The sequence below is a fragment of the Mytilus edulis genome, chromosome 14 (genome assembly GCF_963676685.1).
Source record: "Mytilus edulis chromosome 14, xbMytEdul2.2, whole genome shotgun sequence".
In the NCBI taxonomy this organism is placed as follows: domain Eukaryota; kingdom Metazoa; phylum Mollusca; class Bivalvia; order Mytilida; family Mytilidae; genus Mytilus; species Mytilus edulis.
This window is the reverse complement of record NC_092357.1, coordinates 48,012,920-48,028,527: the sequence shown is the minus strand read 5'-3', so window position 1 is coordinate 48,028,527 and position 15,608 is coordinate 48,012,920. Positions and strand designations below refer to the sequence as shown.

Below are 15,608 nucleotides of genomic sequence, written 5' to 3'. Positions count from 1 at the left end.
AAACATTCTAATATTTTTATTTGCAAATTACTTCGCAAAAAATAAGCGTAATTATTACATTTTTATATGAAAAATAGAGTAAATATAAATTAAACAAAGTATAACATGCGTAGTTTTGATTAAATTAATTGCATTTAATATTAAATATAAAAAAAAGAAGATGTGGTATGACTGCAATTGAGACAACACTCCACAAGAGACCTAATGACACAGAAATGAGCAGCTATAGGTCACCGTCAAAGCGCATACGAACAGTCAGCTATAAAAGTCTTTTAATAGTAGTTGGTAATGTGTTGTTTTAGTTGATAGTATGTCATTTGATTCAATATTACTTTATTTTACATGTCACTTTATTTCAAACTGGATAAGCAACATATCGGCATAAATCCATTTGTCAACAAAAGCCTTGTGTCAAAAAGAAATCGTACAGACTGTTTGACATGAACATGAACACGTATTTGACTGCATATTTATGTACATGAAAACCTAAAATACATATCACTGCCAATACTCATTCAATAATTTTGCCACTAAAGCAAAAAAAAAAATATATTAACGGTTACAACTTGAACACATGATACCCAAATGTGCATTATATTTTTTTGTGAGAATAATCTAGAATAACTTAGAACAAGTAAGGAAAATGGGTGTGTTAGAAAATGAACTCCAAAATATCACTTTGCAAATTAGTAAATATCGTCAGGCATGACTGTTGAAAATGTCATATTCTGGCACGACAAAACATGTCATTTTCAAATTCAAAACTCAAAATCAAGTATTGAACCACAAATAAATACATATTTATAAAGTTTGTAGGAAATTGACCCATTGATTCTTGATGAAATGTAGAATACTAGACATTTAGTTCTCTGGCCTGAAGGAGGAATATGAAGATTTTTTTCATTCAAGAAAATTCATATTTCCAAAGCTTTCATACGATTACGGAATGACAATTAACAAATTTAAATCAATCTATCGCAGATTTCTGGAATTTAAAAAAATATTCGAATACACATTGTTTTATTTGTATTTCCGATCGTTTTTAACATGAACTGTTTCCAATCACAAACATTTCCTATAGCATTACAGTCTGCAATCGTTGGTTTTATCAGTTATATAACAGACCTACTACTGCATTGTGAAATTTCTCTTCTTTATCCGGTATTGAAGCCCAATTTCAATAACCATAAGGTATTATTTTGAAATCATCATTTATTATTTGAACGCGTAAGAAAAACTGATATTTCTGGAATTTTTACCCAAAACTTTTGAGATCTCAAAACTCTTATTTGAATACACATTGTAGTATTTGTATTCGTGACCGTGGTAAAGTTTTGAACATCAATTGTTCCGTTCACAAACTTTCCTATAACATGGTAGTCTGTGCAATTGTTTGTTTTATCAGTTCTCGAACTGACTTCTAATACTGCATTGTAAAATTTGTCTTTTGGAAATCTTTCTAGCCCTGATTTTACAACAATTCTTTGAATAATTTGAGGTGTTTTAAATACAACTTTGAAATAGTCATTTTTCTTCGGACCAACTTCGGAGGAAAAGTAACCAAAGTCTTTATTGTACGCATTTTCAGGAGAATATACAGAGCTGAATTTTAAATTCGTCAATAGTGTTGCTTGCGGATTGTCTCCTTTCAATGTCTTCCGAAAATTTGCAATAAAGAACCAATCTTGCACTAACATTGTTTTACCCTTAAGTGACGAAGTTTTTCCTATATGTTGAAAAAGAGTCGGTTTTCTAACAATACGTTTAAATTGAAGCATTTGAGGATTAAAATAAAGAAATGTTACGTCTGCAGGCTGCTCTTCGTAAAATAAAGCCACCATTTTTGCCAGTGCTTCCAAGTCTTGTGTACGATACAATTTCGCAATCATTCCTAGAATTGAGAACTCTAAACATGTCCATCTTTTTTTCTGTTCATTGACAAAGTCTTTTATCATTTTGATATAGCCAGGGACTGTTATAACATCATCCTCAAGATGGAGATAATATTCTGAGAGCCTCGATTTGAATACATATAACCACAATAGAACAAAGTCTATGTTCTGTTTTGATTTCCATTTGACTTTATTTTCCGAATGACCTACATAATGATGAGTAAGATTCTGTAACCTTGGATACATCCAATGAAAGCTCGTTATTATTTGGATTGTTCCATTTTTGACTTCGTCAGGATATTTCATTTGAATTGTGGAAGATATATTTTTTCTCCATTCTTCGTCAATGTCAGACAACAATATAACGATGTATATGTCTAGCAATTCCTCACCATTGGCATTTGTAATGAGAGAATTTAAGGTTTCAAAGAGGTAAACAGTGTTGTTTCGTCGCTTTGCCGTCACCATACCTATTGTTAAATATCCTACAAAAGATGTATAAATTATGTCATATTGTTATATGTAATTGTCCCGGTTATAAGGGGATGCTCCTAAACCTGTTTTAATCCGCTTAATTGTAGCAGTCTGTGCTGACCTTTAGTTGCTAGAATCAACGTCATAAGACTATTATAGATAACTGTCTCACTTACAATGATACCACATCTCCTTATTTTATTCATTTTCTAAATATATGTGTAACTAGAAAAAAAAACTATATAAAATTTAATATACTTAATTTGATTGATAAATTCATGTCATCAAAGTACATAAGTCAGACATTCAGCTGAAAAAGCAATCCGATTTCTCTTATGCACTCTAAAATAGTCAACATTTTTGTCGTCTCAAATAAAGTAATTGATGTAGTTTGTTACAGAGGGTTTCAATAACAAGTTCTTTACTTTGATTTTCTAAATTTCAATGTTGTTCAAGGATTCGTGTCAAAAATTCGACAATTGGCATCAAACGTTTTATAAGTTTAATATTGAAATAAAGATCAATGATCAATGAAAAAACATAAAAATAAGGATACATTATACTCTCGTATTGACCTCACCGAAATTCTCAATTGTATCTTTGCTTTTTTCTTATGTTTTCCGTCAATATTGTTACGAAAATCTGATTGGTTTCCAATATTCTAATAAAATAATTGTTACTAAATTCTGGCAACATATTTTTTAATGCATCTAATTTCTACAACATGTTTCATATAACTCGAAATTCATTGATTTTTCATGTTAAAATTTCGTCATATCGAAATTAATTTTAATTTTACGTGAGGTAAATCATTTCTCAGGGACCTTGGCATAGAATGTTTTTTTTAATTGTAATTGAGAATGAAAAATTAATGCGACTACGCTAAATGCGGCTTATTTGTGAATGTAACCCGACATTTTTCATCAAGTTAAAAAAAAAGTGGGGCAGTATAATACTTACGTTTATTCGTGTGTCCTTGTAATTTCCACAGAGTAGCGTTTTCTGTCCAGTTTGGGTATAATGCGTCCAAATTAAATCTCGGAAATAAGGAACGACTTGGAGTAGATGGTAGTTTGTTCTGTTGATTCTAAAAACGCACAATATATAATAAACATTACCTTAAAAGAATGCCCTTTCAAGTGGTCATTCCTTTTCAAAAATTGGAATGAAAAGTATGTTACGTCGCCATGACATGACGTTATAAGTATGTCAGAACTATTATATTTATAAAAAGATGATGTGGTATCATTGCCTATGACACAACTCTCCACAATAAATGAAATGACACATAAATTTACAACTATATGTCACCGTACGGCCTTCAACAATGAGAAAAGTCCATACCGCATAGTTAAGCTATTACAGGTCCCGAAATGACAATGTAAAACAATTCAAACGAGAAAACTAACGGCCTAATTTATGTACAAAAAATGAACAAAAAACAAATATAATACACATAAACAAATGACAACCACTGAATTAGATTTTGTCTACGAAAATGCTTTTAAATCAGCATTTTAGTTAAACAAAACAAAAACAGTTTTTTGTATTAGGATAGTTCTAAACTTTCAAAAATAGGATTACAACCGATCAAACAAGTCTATTCTGATCCTTACATGTTCATTATATCTGATAATGTTCCCTAAATAAACTCATCATAGATACCAGAATTTAAAATTATTTTTTATTTGCGGCAGACGCGCGTTTCGTCTACAAAAGACTCGTTAGTGATTCTTCACTAGAAAAAAGTTTAAAAGACCAAAAAAAGTATGCAGTTGAAGAGCATTGAGAACCAAGAATTCCTAAAAGTTTTGCCACTACAGCTAAGGTAATCTAATTTTGAGGTAAAAAAAAGCCTAGTATTTCTTAAATTTAAAGTTTGTAAACTGTTAATTTATAATTATGACCATATCAATACTTTGATGAACAGATATTTACTTATGTGGAAAGGGAGATGGTCAAATACTATCAAATAACTTGAAATTGGTGAAATTCACATCATAGTAATAAAAAGTGAAATATCAAAAATAACGAACTCCGGGGAAAATTTAAAACAGTCCCCAATCAAAGGAAAAAATCAAAAACTAAAACACATCAAACGAATGGATATGTATAACAAATGTCATATTCCTGGCTTGGTTCAGACATATTTGATATAAAGGGAGAGTGTGATAATTTGATCATTATCATACATATTAATGTATTAAATTGAACAGTTTTGCTTTATACTGTTATAGACTTGCATAGTATTGTATATTTATATTGCAGAGTGTGATTAAATTTATATTTTCAATGATTGGATTTTTTTCGATTAAATAATTACTACAAAAACAAATCTGTCAGCAGAATAAGATATTAAATCAATCGGCTGGATAAGAGATAAAGTTTCTCAGCCCGGTAATCATTTTCTTTCATACACAAAAAGATAATTACAGACGATAGGCTTATGAATTATAGATAAACGTTATAATAGAACATTTAACTGATTTGTAAACAAAGAAAAAATAATGATTATTCTTTTTCATATTGGATGAAAACAAATATATTTGTATAGACTGAAAAGCCAAGTATCGGCAAAGTCAATCTACCATTTCATGCATGAATTATGTGCGAGGCTTGTATCTCATTGCATACATATATCTAATGTCATGCATATTTCACTTGTCATGCACGTATAACGTTACTAATAACAATTGTTGTATACATCATGTTCATATAATATATCATAAATTGCATTTTTTGTAGTTCTAGTTGTATTCATGAATACACACCTAAAGGTTTAAAAGTTACAATTTACTATGTACGCATAAGGATTACATAATATTTATATTTTAACAGTACAGTGAATAAGTCTACACTAAACATATAACTAGTGTATTTACCCGTGTATCTGACAAATATCTAAAAACTGGTTCTTTGTCATTGTTATTCTGGTAGAACCAAACACTCTCTGAAGTAAAACAAAATGAAAGAAAATAAGCATTTCTCGTTTTTTGTATAGATGAGATCATTAGTGTTACCGTTTTAATGGTTTAACACTATAATTTTTTATGCCCTTTATATCTTGCTTTTCGATGTGAGCCATGACTCCGTGTTGAAGACCGTACCTTGACCCATATTGGTTAACTTTTATAAATTGTGAATTGGATGGAGAGTTGTCTCATTGGCACTCATACCACATCTTCCTATATCTATATAGTATTACAGAAGTAAGAATACCAAAAGGCAAACTATCAATTTACCATCCGTCGTCATGGTTATAACAAGACAGGTAAATAATTGACTGCACATATAGGTACTCACCCGTTAAATAATGAAAAGAGGTAGGTATGTTTCATGTGCAAAATACGGAAGCTTGTTTACAAAAGTATCAGGATTTGTTTCCCTATATAATAATTATAGTTCCAACACGATCTGTTCTTACAAGTGAGAGGTTTAGCTAGCTTTAAAACCAGGTTCAATCCACCATTTCCTACATGCGAAAATGCCTGTATCAAGTCAGGAATATGACATTTGTTATCCATTCGTTTGATATAATTGAGATTTTTTTTTTGCCATTTGATTAAGGACTTTCCGTTTTGATATTTTAAGCATTTTTGTGATGTAACTTTATTTCTTACAAAAACATGTATAAAGTTGAATTGACACCAAACATACCATTCCACCAAACTAAACGGTCATTAAGCATTCCATATTTTATCATTATTTTTGTATAAGTCGTTTTTGATAAACTGTTTCCCTATAATAACAACCTGTCAATTCTCTTAACTTCAATATCATTTGTCGTATAAGAGGTTTAGCTAGTTATAAAACCATGTTCAATCCATCATTTTCTACATTAAAAAAATGCCTGTACCAAGTCAGGAATTTGACAGCTGTTATCCATTCGTTTGATGTGCTTGAGCCTTTGATTATGCTATTTGATTAGAGACTTTCCGTTTTGATATTTTAAGTTTTTTTGTGATGTTACCTTTTTCTTACAAAAACATGTATAATGTTGAATTCACACCAATCATTCCATTTTACTAAACTTAACGGTCGTTAAGCATTCCAAATTATATCATTATTTTCCAAGACTTTGATAATAATCTGTTTCCCTATAATAACAAACTGTTATATCTCTTAAATTCAAATATAATTTGCCGTATAAGTTGACAGTATCTGGATTTTTTACTTCATTTAAAGTTATCAAAGGTATCAGGATTAAAATGTAATACGCCTGATGCGCGTTTCATCCACATGAGACTCATCATAGTTATGAATCCAAACAAGTTGAAGAGCATTAAGGACCAAAAATTCCAAAATTTTATCGATGGTTTTTGATAACCCCAATTTGTTTCATTGACATTGACAATAGGAACTAATAAAAAACCATACGTAAAAATAGCCACAAGAAACCCTGGACAGATATCATGTCAAAGTTCAAAAACACGAACCCATATGACCATTTTGACCACTCGTCTACAAAAAAATACCAGTTAAAAAGTGTGCTTAATAAATCACATACGGTCGTGCAACAATAAAATTAAGAATGGAAATGGGGAACAACAAACCGACCAAAGAGCAGATAAAAAACAAAGACCACCAATGGGTCTTTAATGCAACGAGAAAATCCGCACCCAGAGGTGGGCCTCAGCTGGTCCCTAAATAAAAATGTGTATTAGGTCTGTGAAAAAGGTCATGTATGCCTATATAACATCGCCTTAAGAACACAGTTGAACAAACGACCATACCGTATTTTCACTTCGGACAAAGTGTTATTTCATGATAAAACAACATGGAACTACAACTTTTTACAGGAGATAGATCTTATCTGTCAAACATAGGGAAAATCGTGTTTTGTTATACTAGTATTCTAAAAGAAAATTTAATGTGTAGAAAAATTAAAAGTTTATGAATATGATAAAAGTCGCGCAAAGGTATCATGTTTTATTAAACAAATTGTGAAAGTAAATAACAGTTACTGATATGGTATCAAGCAATGATTACAGGGACCTTCAGAGGTACACAATAAAAGCTCGTCAAGCAGCTCTCTGCATTGTAAGAATTAGCATCCATAATACCCGAGAACAATCACACTGATTATAAAAACATAAAAGTAAATCAGTAACGTTGTTCAAGAATTTTTAGCCAACCGGTTTTCATATCTTTTAATCTCATGTATTGTTGTAGTACTTACTTTGAATTTGAACGAAAAACAAAATTAATTGCATAACAGCTATGATAACCATAATTGTAACTAAGCCCAATATTGTTTGTAGAATATTATTCTTTTTCTTCATATTCCTTGATATCCTGAAATAAAAGTAAAAAAGAATTGTACCATTTCTGACGTAACTTTCAAACGATCAGAATACAAACAATTGTTATCCCATCGCCGGTAAATTGTGACTTTGTGATTGGTTAAACGCAATCCCGTAGTGCCTCCCTTTGGACTCGTATGGGATTTCATAGGAGTTCATGACGTCACGTCTACTGTTAATAGTAACGTCATCTATTAATGTCGTCGTGTTTTGTTGTTTCTATTTCTACAAAATGAAGCATAAAAAGTCCGGCGTGCGATAAAATTGTTATACGATCCGTAGAGGGTCAGTAGCAAACTATATTACTTATAATAAGTACGAATACTTTGATAAATTTGCTTTACTGTTAATAAAATTCATGAATGAAATCTAACATGAATTACGGTTATCGAAAAAATGATGTTAGACGGCACGGTTCCATATGATGCATATCATATTATGTTAAGTTCTTTGAACTTGCTTTCAATAACGATGATCATTCCTTGATACAGGACTGGTAATGATCACTTTATGTATGTGTGTGTGCCGGTGGAATAGTGCCTAGTGCTGTTCCTATACTGTTTTTATCGGATTATTCATATATACCTTTCGTTGGTCGATTGATTTAGAAAAGAGGATGGGTTAAACTCTGAAACGTATTTCAATATCACATTTTCACATTCTTTTCTGAAGTCAGGAACATCGACAGTGGTTTCCTCTGTCTATACAATGTCTTAATATGAGTTTAACTGGGGTTTTGATGCTGATAATCTAATGGTTATTTTGATTTTTTTTATTCTTAATTTATTCCTTGAACTTTACGGATACGACAGATGCATTGAAAATGTATGCTTTAATTTAAGTCCATAAAAGTGTATTTTGTTAACTTAAAAGACACCTGAAGTATTTCACGCATTAGTTATTTCAGAGCGTAAATTAAATACATTAAACAGCATCTTTTACTTCAAAAAAAGTCAATTGATATCATCATTTCCCAACATAAATACTGCAGTACATTTTACAATTAAGTGCAATATAAATTATTTATTTAAAATTACAACGCAACAGTGAGAATTTATGTGTAACGGTTGAAAATACGAGGTAATACCCATTAATTCATGTTGAGTCATGGCGTTGTTGCCCTGTTGGAAATTAAGTAACCCTTTTATTGTCACAATAAGTAATCATATTAGATTATTCTAACATGAGACTTATTTATTGCGACTGTCATACAAGTGAGAGATTTGGTTAGATTGAAAACCAGGTTATATTCACATAACCTGATAGATAATATTATCCATTCATGCTGTCTTCGTGCCAGTTCTAATTTCTGTTTTATGTTTTAATCGCTCAAAGGATTATTTTTATCTTTTTTTTTCAAGAGACAACAGTGGGAAGGTGTCAAATTGCATTCTGATAATCAATTTTTGAATAGAAAATAAATTGCCAGACTAATAAATAGACAATAATAGTGCATTGACTTGACATATCAACGATATAAGGATGAGGCTTAGAAACGGGGAAATGCGAGGCTGTGCCAAGCATTTTCCCCGTTTCGGGCCGAATCCTTATATCGTTGATATGTCAAGTCAATGCACTATTATTGTCTTTATACTGCAATCTAAAAAAAAACATTTTCAATTGTTGTTTATTATGTTAATGTTATTTTTTTATTATTTAAATATTGGGAAAATTCCCCTTTAAAAAGGCCTCATATCACACAGACGGAGCCTGAATTATAAAACACGATGAAAAGTACATCATTACCGCAATTAATGGTGAACGAATTCGTTGCAGATTAAAATATCAACAATAAACATAAAACATAATGATTTATAGGTTGCAAACAAAAAAATATTAAAAAGTGAAATATGTTTTCCCGAAATTGGCAAAAGAAACAAGTTTGAGTCGTTAAACGCATCGTTGTTTACATTGAAAACAAGAACAGGTTGAAGAGGTCGTATAAATAATTAAACATAATTTCGACAATTTCTATTTAAATATTCATGAAGAAAAGTGATATCAGGTCAGTGACTGTATATGACATAGAAGTATACGGTCAACGCATTTTGACTGCTCAAATAGAACGAGTGCAGTATAAAAGCAAACAAACATTCTGAATATTTCATTAGAAATTGTTAAAAAAAAATGGCATACAACAAGAGAAATTTAAAAACATGTTTTTCACTTTTATAAAGTGATTATAATAGATATTACAAAGGGACTTGTATTTTTCATACACCGTAACAATTAATTTGTGTTTTCCTATGTATTATCTGTATTGGAACTAGACAGTGATTTCTATAGTATACATCTAAATTAATAAGTTTAATGTCACATCATGCATGAGCTGTAGTTCTTACTTTAGCCTTACAGCTGATTTCATTTAACAAGCAAGCTTACCAAAGATATTACCTTTGGCAACACACTCAATGAAATCGACTGTAACGCATAGGAAAACCATGTCCACTTTGATGTTATTGGTAAAATAGAATACAATCCAGCAAAATATGTGTAGCAAATAATATATTTTGACAATATAGGTAATTAAAACCCCATATTTTTAGCTTTTTACTGTGGTATATAATGCCTTGCTATGTCAGGATGTCCTAGCGATTGACCTCTCTAATGTCAGCTTTCCAATTGGTCAATCCTGACACCAATCGGTATGTTATACGACACAAAATATGCATTATATAACTTATTGATAATGATAACGGCTGATACACAAACTGATTATCTAGGAGCATACAAGCATGGTCTATCAATTGAGCTATTACCATTTCTCCCTCCAAAACTAAAACATTTTCATTTTCTCTGAAAGACATAAAAATATGTATTTCTACAAAGGCTTTGTTTACCTCATTTATAAACACAAGTTGATGAAATGTATCGAAAAACAATTATTACAATTTATTCGGCATGTATTTGCCCTATTCTAGAATATTCTTAGATTTTATCAGATATTTAGTAGTACATACATTAGTTATGAATATTTGATAAATAGCTTGATGTTTAATCCGTATCGATAAACTTTGATGCAGACCCTTTATCACACCACTTTAATACATGTCTAATTTTGATTACTCGTCATACATTTTAAACAGGGTTATATTGCTTTATAAACTGTCTGTCTGCTGTTTAAGTTGATATTGAGTGAATGTTGTTAATATTTATTCATGCGCGAGAAGTTAAGGCATGATCACATTAGAAATTTATAAAGATTTCTAAAGTTACATATGTTGTTATAGTCAAAAGTCAAAAATTTCCTTTCATTTATTTCTGTTTGCTATTACATTTTTAATTTATAGCACCAAAACATGCTTGGATGCGGTAGTGTCTCGCTGCATTGAAACCTATTGGGAACCTTCTGCTGTTGTCTGTTCTATGGTCGGGTTGTTGTCTCTTTGACACATTCCCCATTTCCATTCTCAGTTTTATTGAAAAGGATAAGAATGAAATTAACTTAGAAAATGAATAATAATAACTAAGTGCGATAAATGATAAAAATAAATACTGTTTATTCAAAAATATTGCGTGCATTTATTTTTTGCGAATCTAGTAGAATGGACCTAAACGTAGGATATTTATCAGATAACAGAATGCGATTTCTTACATTGAGATACTCATTCAGTCGCATTTTTCGCATTTTTAAAACCTCGCAATAATTTCTAAACAGTACACGATAAGAAATATGTTACTTTTTCTTCATTCCGCTATAAAACAGCTGACTACAAGTACTTACTTTGTACGTTTGTAATGGCTTTCTCGTCATTGTTTAACGTAGATAACTCAATTGTTTTAAGTTGTATTATCAATTTGTATGTATGCTAAACTTTATAAAGATAATAAACAAGTTCTTGTTAATCAATATTTGTAATTTAACAAATCAATAATATTACTATAAAAACATTACTTGTAGTTTTTATCAACCGGAAATCTACATGGGTATCATCTTTAAACATGTTAATTATGTTCAATGGTTTTGAATATTCATCGAATCTCACATAATGAATATTAATCGGATGGAACCTAATCAATTTTGTAAAGAAAACTAAAATGCCATTGACCTTTAGTGAAAGATTAACGGTGGCTTTCCACTGCGACTGTTCGTTCAATCGTGAAAAAAAACATAGTTCGCTTACTTCATTTATACTATGAATAGGATAAACTTTACAAATGTCTTGTAATTTATTTGAGATATTTCTTTGTCTTCGGGTAATAGAATTTAAAGATTTTAATGGTCAATAAAGTATCTATCAGAAATTTAATTTATATCGAAATTATATCAAAAATATTTGCTTAACGGGTTGATATATAATATAGTAAAATGGTATATTTCTACTAGGAACATGCCTGTACCAAGTCAGGAATATGACAGATGATATATATTCGTTTGGTGTGTTTTGAGCTTTGCCACATGACTATGGACTTTCTGTTTTGAATTTTCCTCGGATTTCGGGTTTTTTAATTTTCTATTTGCTTTTCAGATCTTTATATGTTTTACTCCTCAAACGACTAGTCTCCTTTGTAGCTAAGGAATATTAAAGGGTAATAAAACAATACAACTAGCACTAAAGTGGGATACGGGACCTGTTAACTTTTGATGTCTTTTTTTTTCGCATACTGTTGTCAATATAATTGAGATATATGCGTCTGTCATACATGTGAGTAGTTTAGTTATCTATAAAACCAGATTCAATTCAACATTTTCTACATTAGGAAATGTCGTTAACAAGTAAGGAATATTACAGTTGTTTTTCAAATGTTTGAACTTTGATTTGGCAATTTGATAAGGGACTTTTCATTTATTTTTGTTATTTTACTTTTCGCACCTCTGTTTAAAATTAAACTCGTTTTAAAAGACTACTACATAGTAGTAGTATTCATATAAAGGAATTCAAAAGAAAAAAGAAATGACAGGTTCACGATCTTGTTTTTGAAAATATGACAAGAAATGTTTCTCTCTAGATATTTTTTTCATTTAACATTGGTACCTTTTCTTTCACAAATTAAAAAAAAATAAACTAGGATATCTTATAAGAATATCAAAAATGTCTCGTAAACTATATGTAAACAAATAATGAATGGAAAAAGAAGGGGTGTATTAACACTACATGGATAAAGCAAGAGGGTTCCGAATATCTGACATAAAGTCAAAAACAATCGTACTTCCTAAAGCATTTATTGTCCATCATCACTGAACTAGTACATATATTTTTAGGGACCAGCTGATGCACGCCTCCGGATGTAAAATTTTTTCGCTGCATGTATTGAAGACCCATTGGTGTCCTTCGGCTGTTTTCTGATCGGTGGTCCGGTTGTTGTCTCTTTGAAACAATCCCCATTCCTATATCAATTTTATTGGGATGAGTTTTTGAGATTTTCCCTCATAACCATAACAGAGCGTAGTTAGATTTTTAATGACATTTATTACGTCAGGAATCGGCACAGGTAAATTATACTGTTTGTAATGGTCACATGTTTATTTAACTGATAACAGAAACAGGAAATGCGTCGAAAAACCCAACCAGAGCAATAAAAGTCCAAGGCCTCTAATTTGTCTTCAACTTAACTTTTATAGTTACTATGTACAGTCCGTAAACAGCCGATCAGTCAAGACGATAGCTGGCATTCTGTTTGATCAGACAGTTAAAATTCATCATTATCTTTCGAAAAAAATTACCCCCAGCCTTGATTATACCTTGCATGAGGAAAGATTGATTTATTGATAATATAGACTGTAATGTATGTTATTATACTTCATGTCAAAGTGAGGACATACCCGTTTAACATTAAAAACAAATCATTTACTAATTATGGTGAAATTCAAGTAAAACGGTTGTTTGCTGCTTTTTAATTTAATTATTCCGATGAAAGAAAATTAATAACAAACATTAACCTTCAAAATAAATACAATAGTTCTTAATTTTTTAGGAACAAGAAAGATTAATAACATACACACAAAATTATAAAAGAAACTTACCTTAATTATTGGTTAAGCATATATCTAAAATACTTAATTTCCTTGCCTTTTTCAGATGTAAAACCATAAACGACAATTTAAAACAAGGTGATTACATATAAAGAATTCACCGATTGATTATTAAATCAACAATGTCAATATCTATGATGCATGAAAAACGATGTCTTTCACTATATTATATAATATAGATTAAATTATGAACTGTCCATACCACGAATCACATACAATCATTCCATTCATGGTGTTGCGTACCTAACGACATCTCAAATATTTATACGGTTTATGATTTTATTTAATATTTAAACCTCTATATCACTGAGAACGACATTGAATTTAATCATATTGTACGTTATGTACCTTTTTGTAAATAGTCACATCAATTCATGCAGTATATTTACTCTTTACACTTTTTTCCTAATTTGATCAATGAATGGACATATCTTCTTCGTCAATACTTCGGAAATACAATAAAAGATTTATATATCTAATCTTGGTTTGACATTTCAAAATATATATAATTTGTGATTTAATTGATTTCTCATTTCCGCTATTTCTTATTTAAACAAAGATATATTATAAGTCATTATAACCAGCATTTTTATTTTTAACATTTTTAATCATTTTATATATATCGGTATTTATTTTTTTTACACTTCCTATTTTACAAACAGAAACCAGGTTGTTTACATTCAAACGTATGAACGTTAAACATTATTCATTTGTCGTTAGATTTTTTTTTTACATCAATTGATCATAAACCTTCATGAATCATCTTTAGTTGTTTTTTATTCTAAATTAACTAAATATTAAGAAAATCATTTAAATGATATTACAAAGATAACAGTTACAAAGAGCGTGTGAATAATCTGCGTATTAACTGGATACACTGAAATGTCCGTGATATTTTCTAATTAACTTTTCTTTTAATACTTTAGGCTAATAAACGGCTAAATATATAGGAATATGAAGTCTATTCAATAGACAGGGACCATCATGCATGGTTTACGGTCACGCCTAACAGTAAACAATTCTTGTCAAAAGAAATATATCACTTGTATACTAATAAGACGCACATGCACAGTACTTGTTTTTTTATGCGATCTTTTGCATCGTTCAATCGTTTTAAGGATGTTCGCTGCTCAGTTTCTAAATAAATAACTTTTCATAAAACTAGTATGTACTAATAGGGAATAAATTGAGGAATTAAAAAAGCAAAAAAAAATATAGGGGTCCGTGTGCTTGTTTTCGAGATATAAGCCATTGGAATTTTGGCGGGAAAATGTTCTCTCTTGATTTTTCATAGCTTTATCATTGGCCAGTTAAAGTTCTCAAATACTATTAAAAAATAAATAAAATTTTATAAGACTTTTACAAATGACTTATAATTATACATATAAAAGATTTATAAAACGAAAAATGGGGGTTCATGGTGAATTTTTTTTAAGGCATTCAAATGGATAAAACTAGAGGACTCCGAAAATCTGACAAAAATTCCAAAACATGACAAGCAGACATCCTTAAGTTGTTTTCCAACCTTGAACATACAGAAGATCAACTAAAAGGCCCCGAAATGACAAATGTTAAAACAATTCAAACATTACATGTTTGTTTCAATAATATCAGTAATTCTTATTTGCTAACAACAATCGCGAGGAACTCCTAGATCAAATTTTATTTCCATATAACATACAACATATATAACTGTGATAACTATCTTTAATAACCAATGTTAGTGCATTGACAAACAAAAAAATCTCGATTTCATTATTGTAGCATAAAAATATAATAACTAGTACTATGTTTGAATGCTTATTGTTTTTCACTTGGTTTAAAAAGCTTACATCTTAAGTAAAATCTGTTTACATTCCATGAAACTATGAAAGCAGCATTGCATTCTTAAATTATAATGAGTGACATACCCACTGTATTACGATGATTCATAAAATGTATGTCACGATGAGAAGTGTTTATATA

At 30.2% G+C, this 15,608-nt stretch overlaps 1 protein-coding gene across 2 annotated transcripts; it reads right to left on the bottom strand.

Moving 5' to 3' along the window:
* Position 1: 1 nt before the first annotated feature.
* On the bottom strand, positions 2-13,908 carry LOC139503784 (alpha-1,6-mannosyl-glycoprotein 4-beta-N-acetylglucosaminyltransferase-like). Of its 2 annotated transcripts, none has more exons than XM_071293664.1 (5): positions 13,635-13,908; positions 7,546-7,661; positions 5,249-5,316; positions 3,327-3,453; positions 2-2,377 (listed from the first exon to the last, which is right to left on the bottom strand). In XM_071293664.1, exons 2-5 carry the CDS (start codon positions 7,646-7,648, stop codon positions 1,209-1,211), a joined length of 1,467 nt encoding a protein of 488 aa, XP_071149765.1. In that variant the 5' UTR covers positions 7,649-7,661; positions 13,635-13,908; the 3' UTR covers positions 2-1,208. The 2 variants fall into 2 exon arrangements, with proteins under 2 accessions (XP_071149765.1, XP_071149766.1); XM_071293665.1 differs by having other exon boundaries at positions 3,327-3,444; positions 13,635-13,863.
* Between the last annotated feature and the right edge of the window lie 1,700 nt (positions 13,909-15,608).

Excerpts from the sequence above, each read along its gene's own strand:
- LOC139503784 (XM_071293664.1), bottom strand. The coding sequence starts at position 7,648 with ATGAAGAAAAAGAATAATATTCTACAAACAATATTGGGCTTAGTTACA. Across the intron at positions 5,317-7,545 it reads GTTTTTCGTTCAAATTCAAA|AGAGTGTTTGGTTCTACCAG; the intron begins GTAAGTACTACA and ends GTTTTACTTCAG. Across the intron at positions 3,454-5,248 it reads GATATTTGTCAGATACACGG|AATCAACAGAACAAACTACC; the intron begins GTAAATACACTA and ends GTGCGTTTTTAG.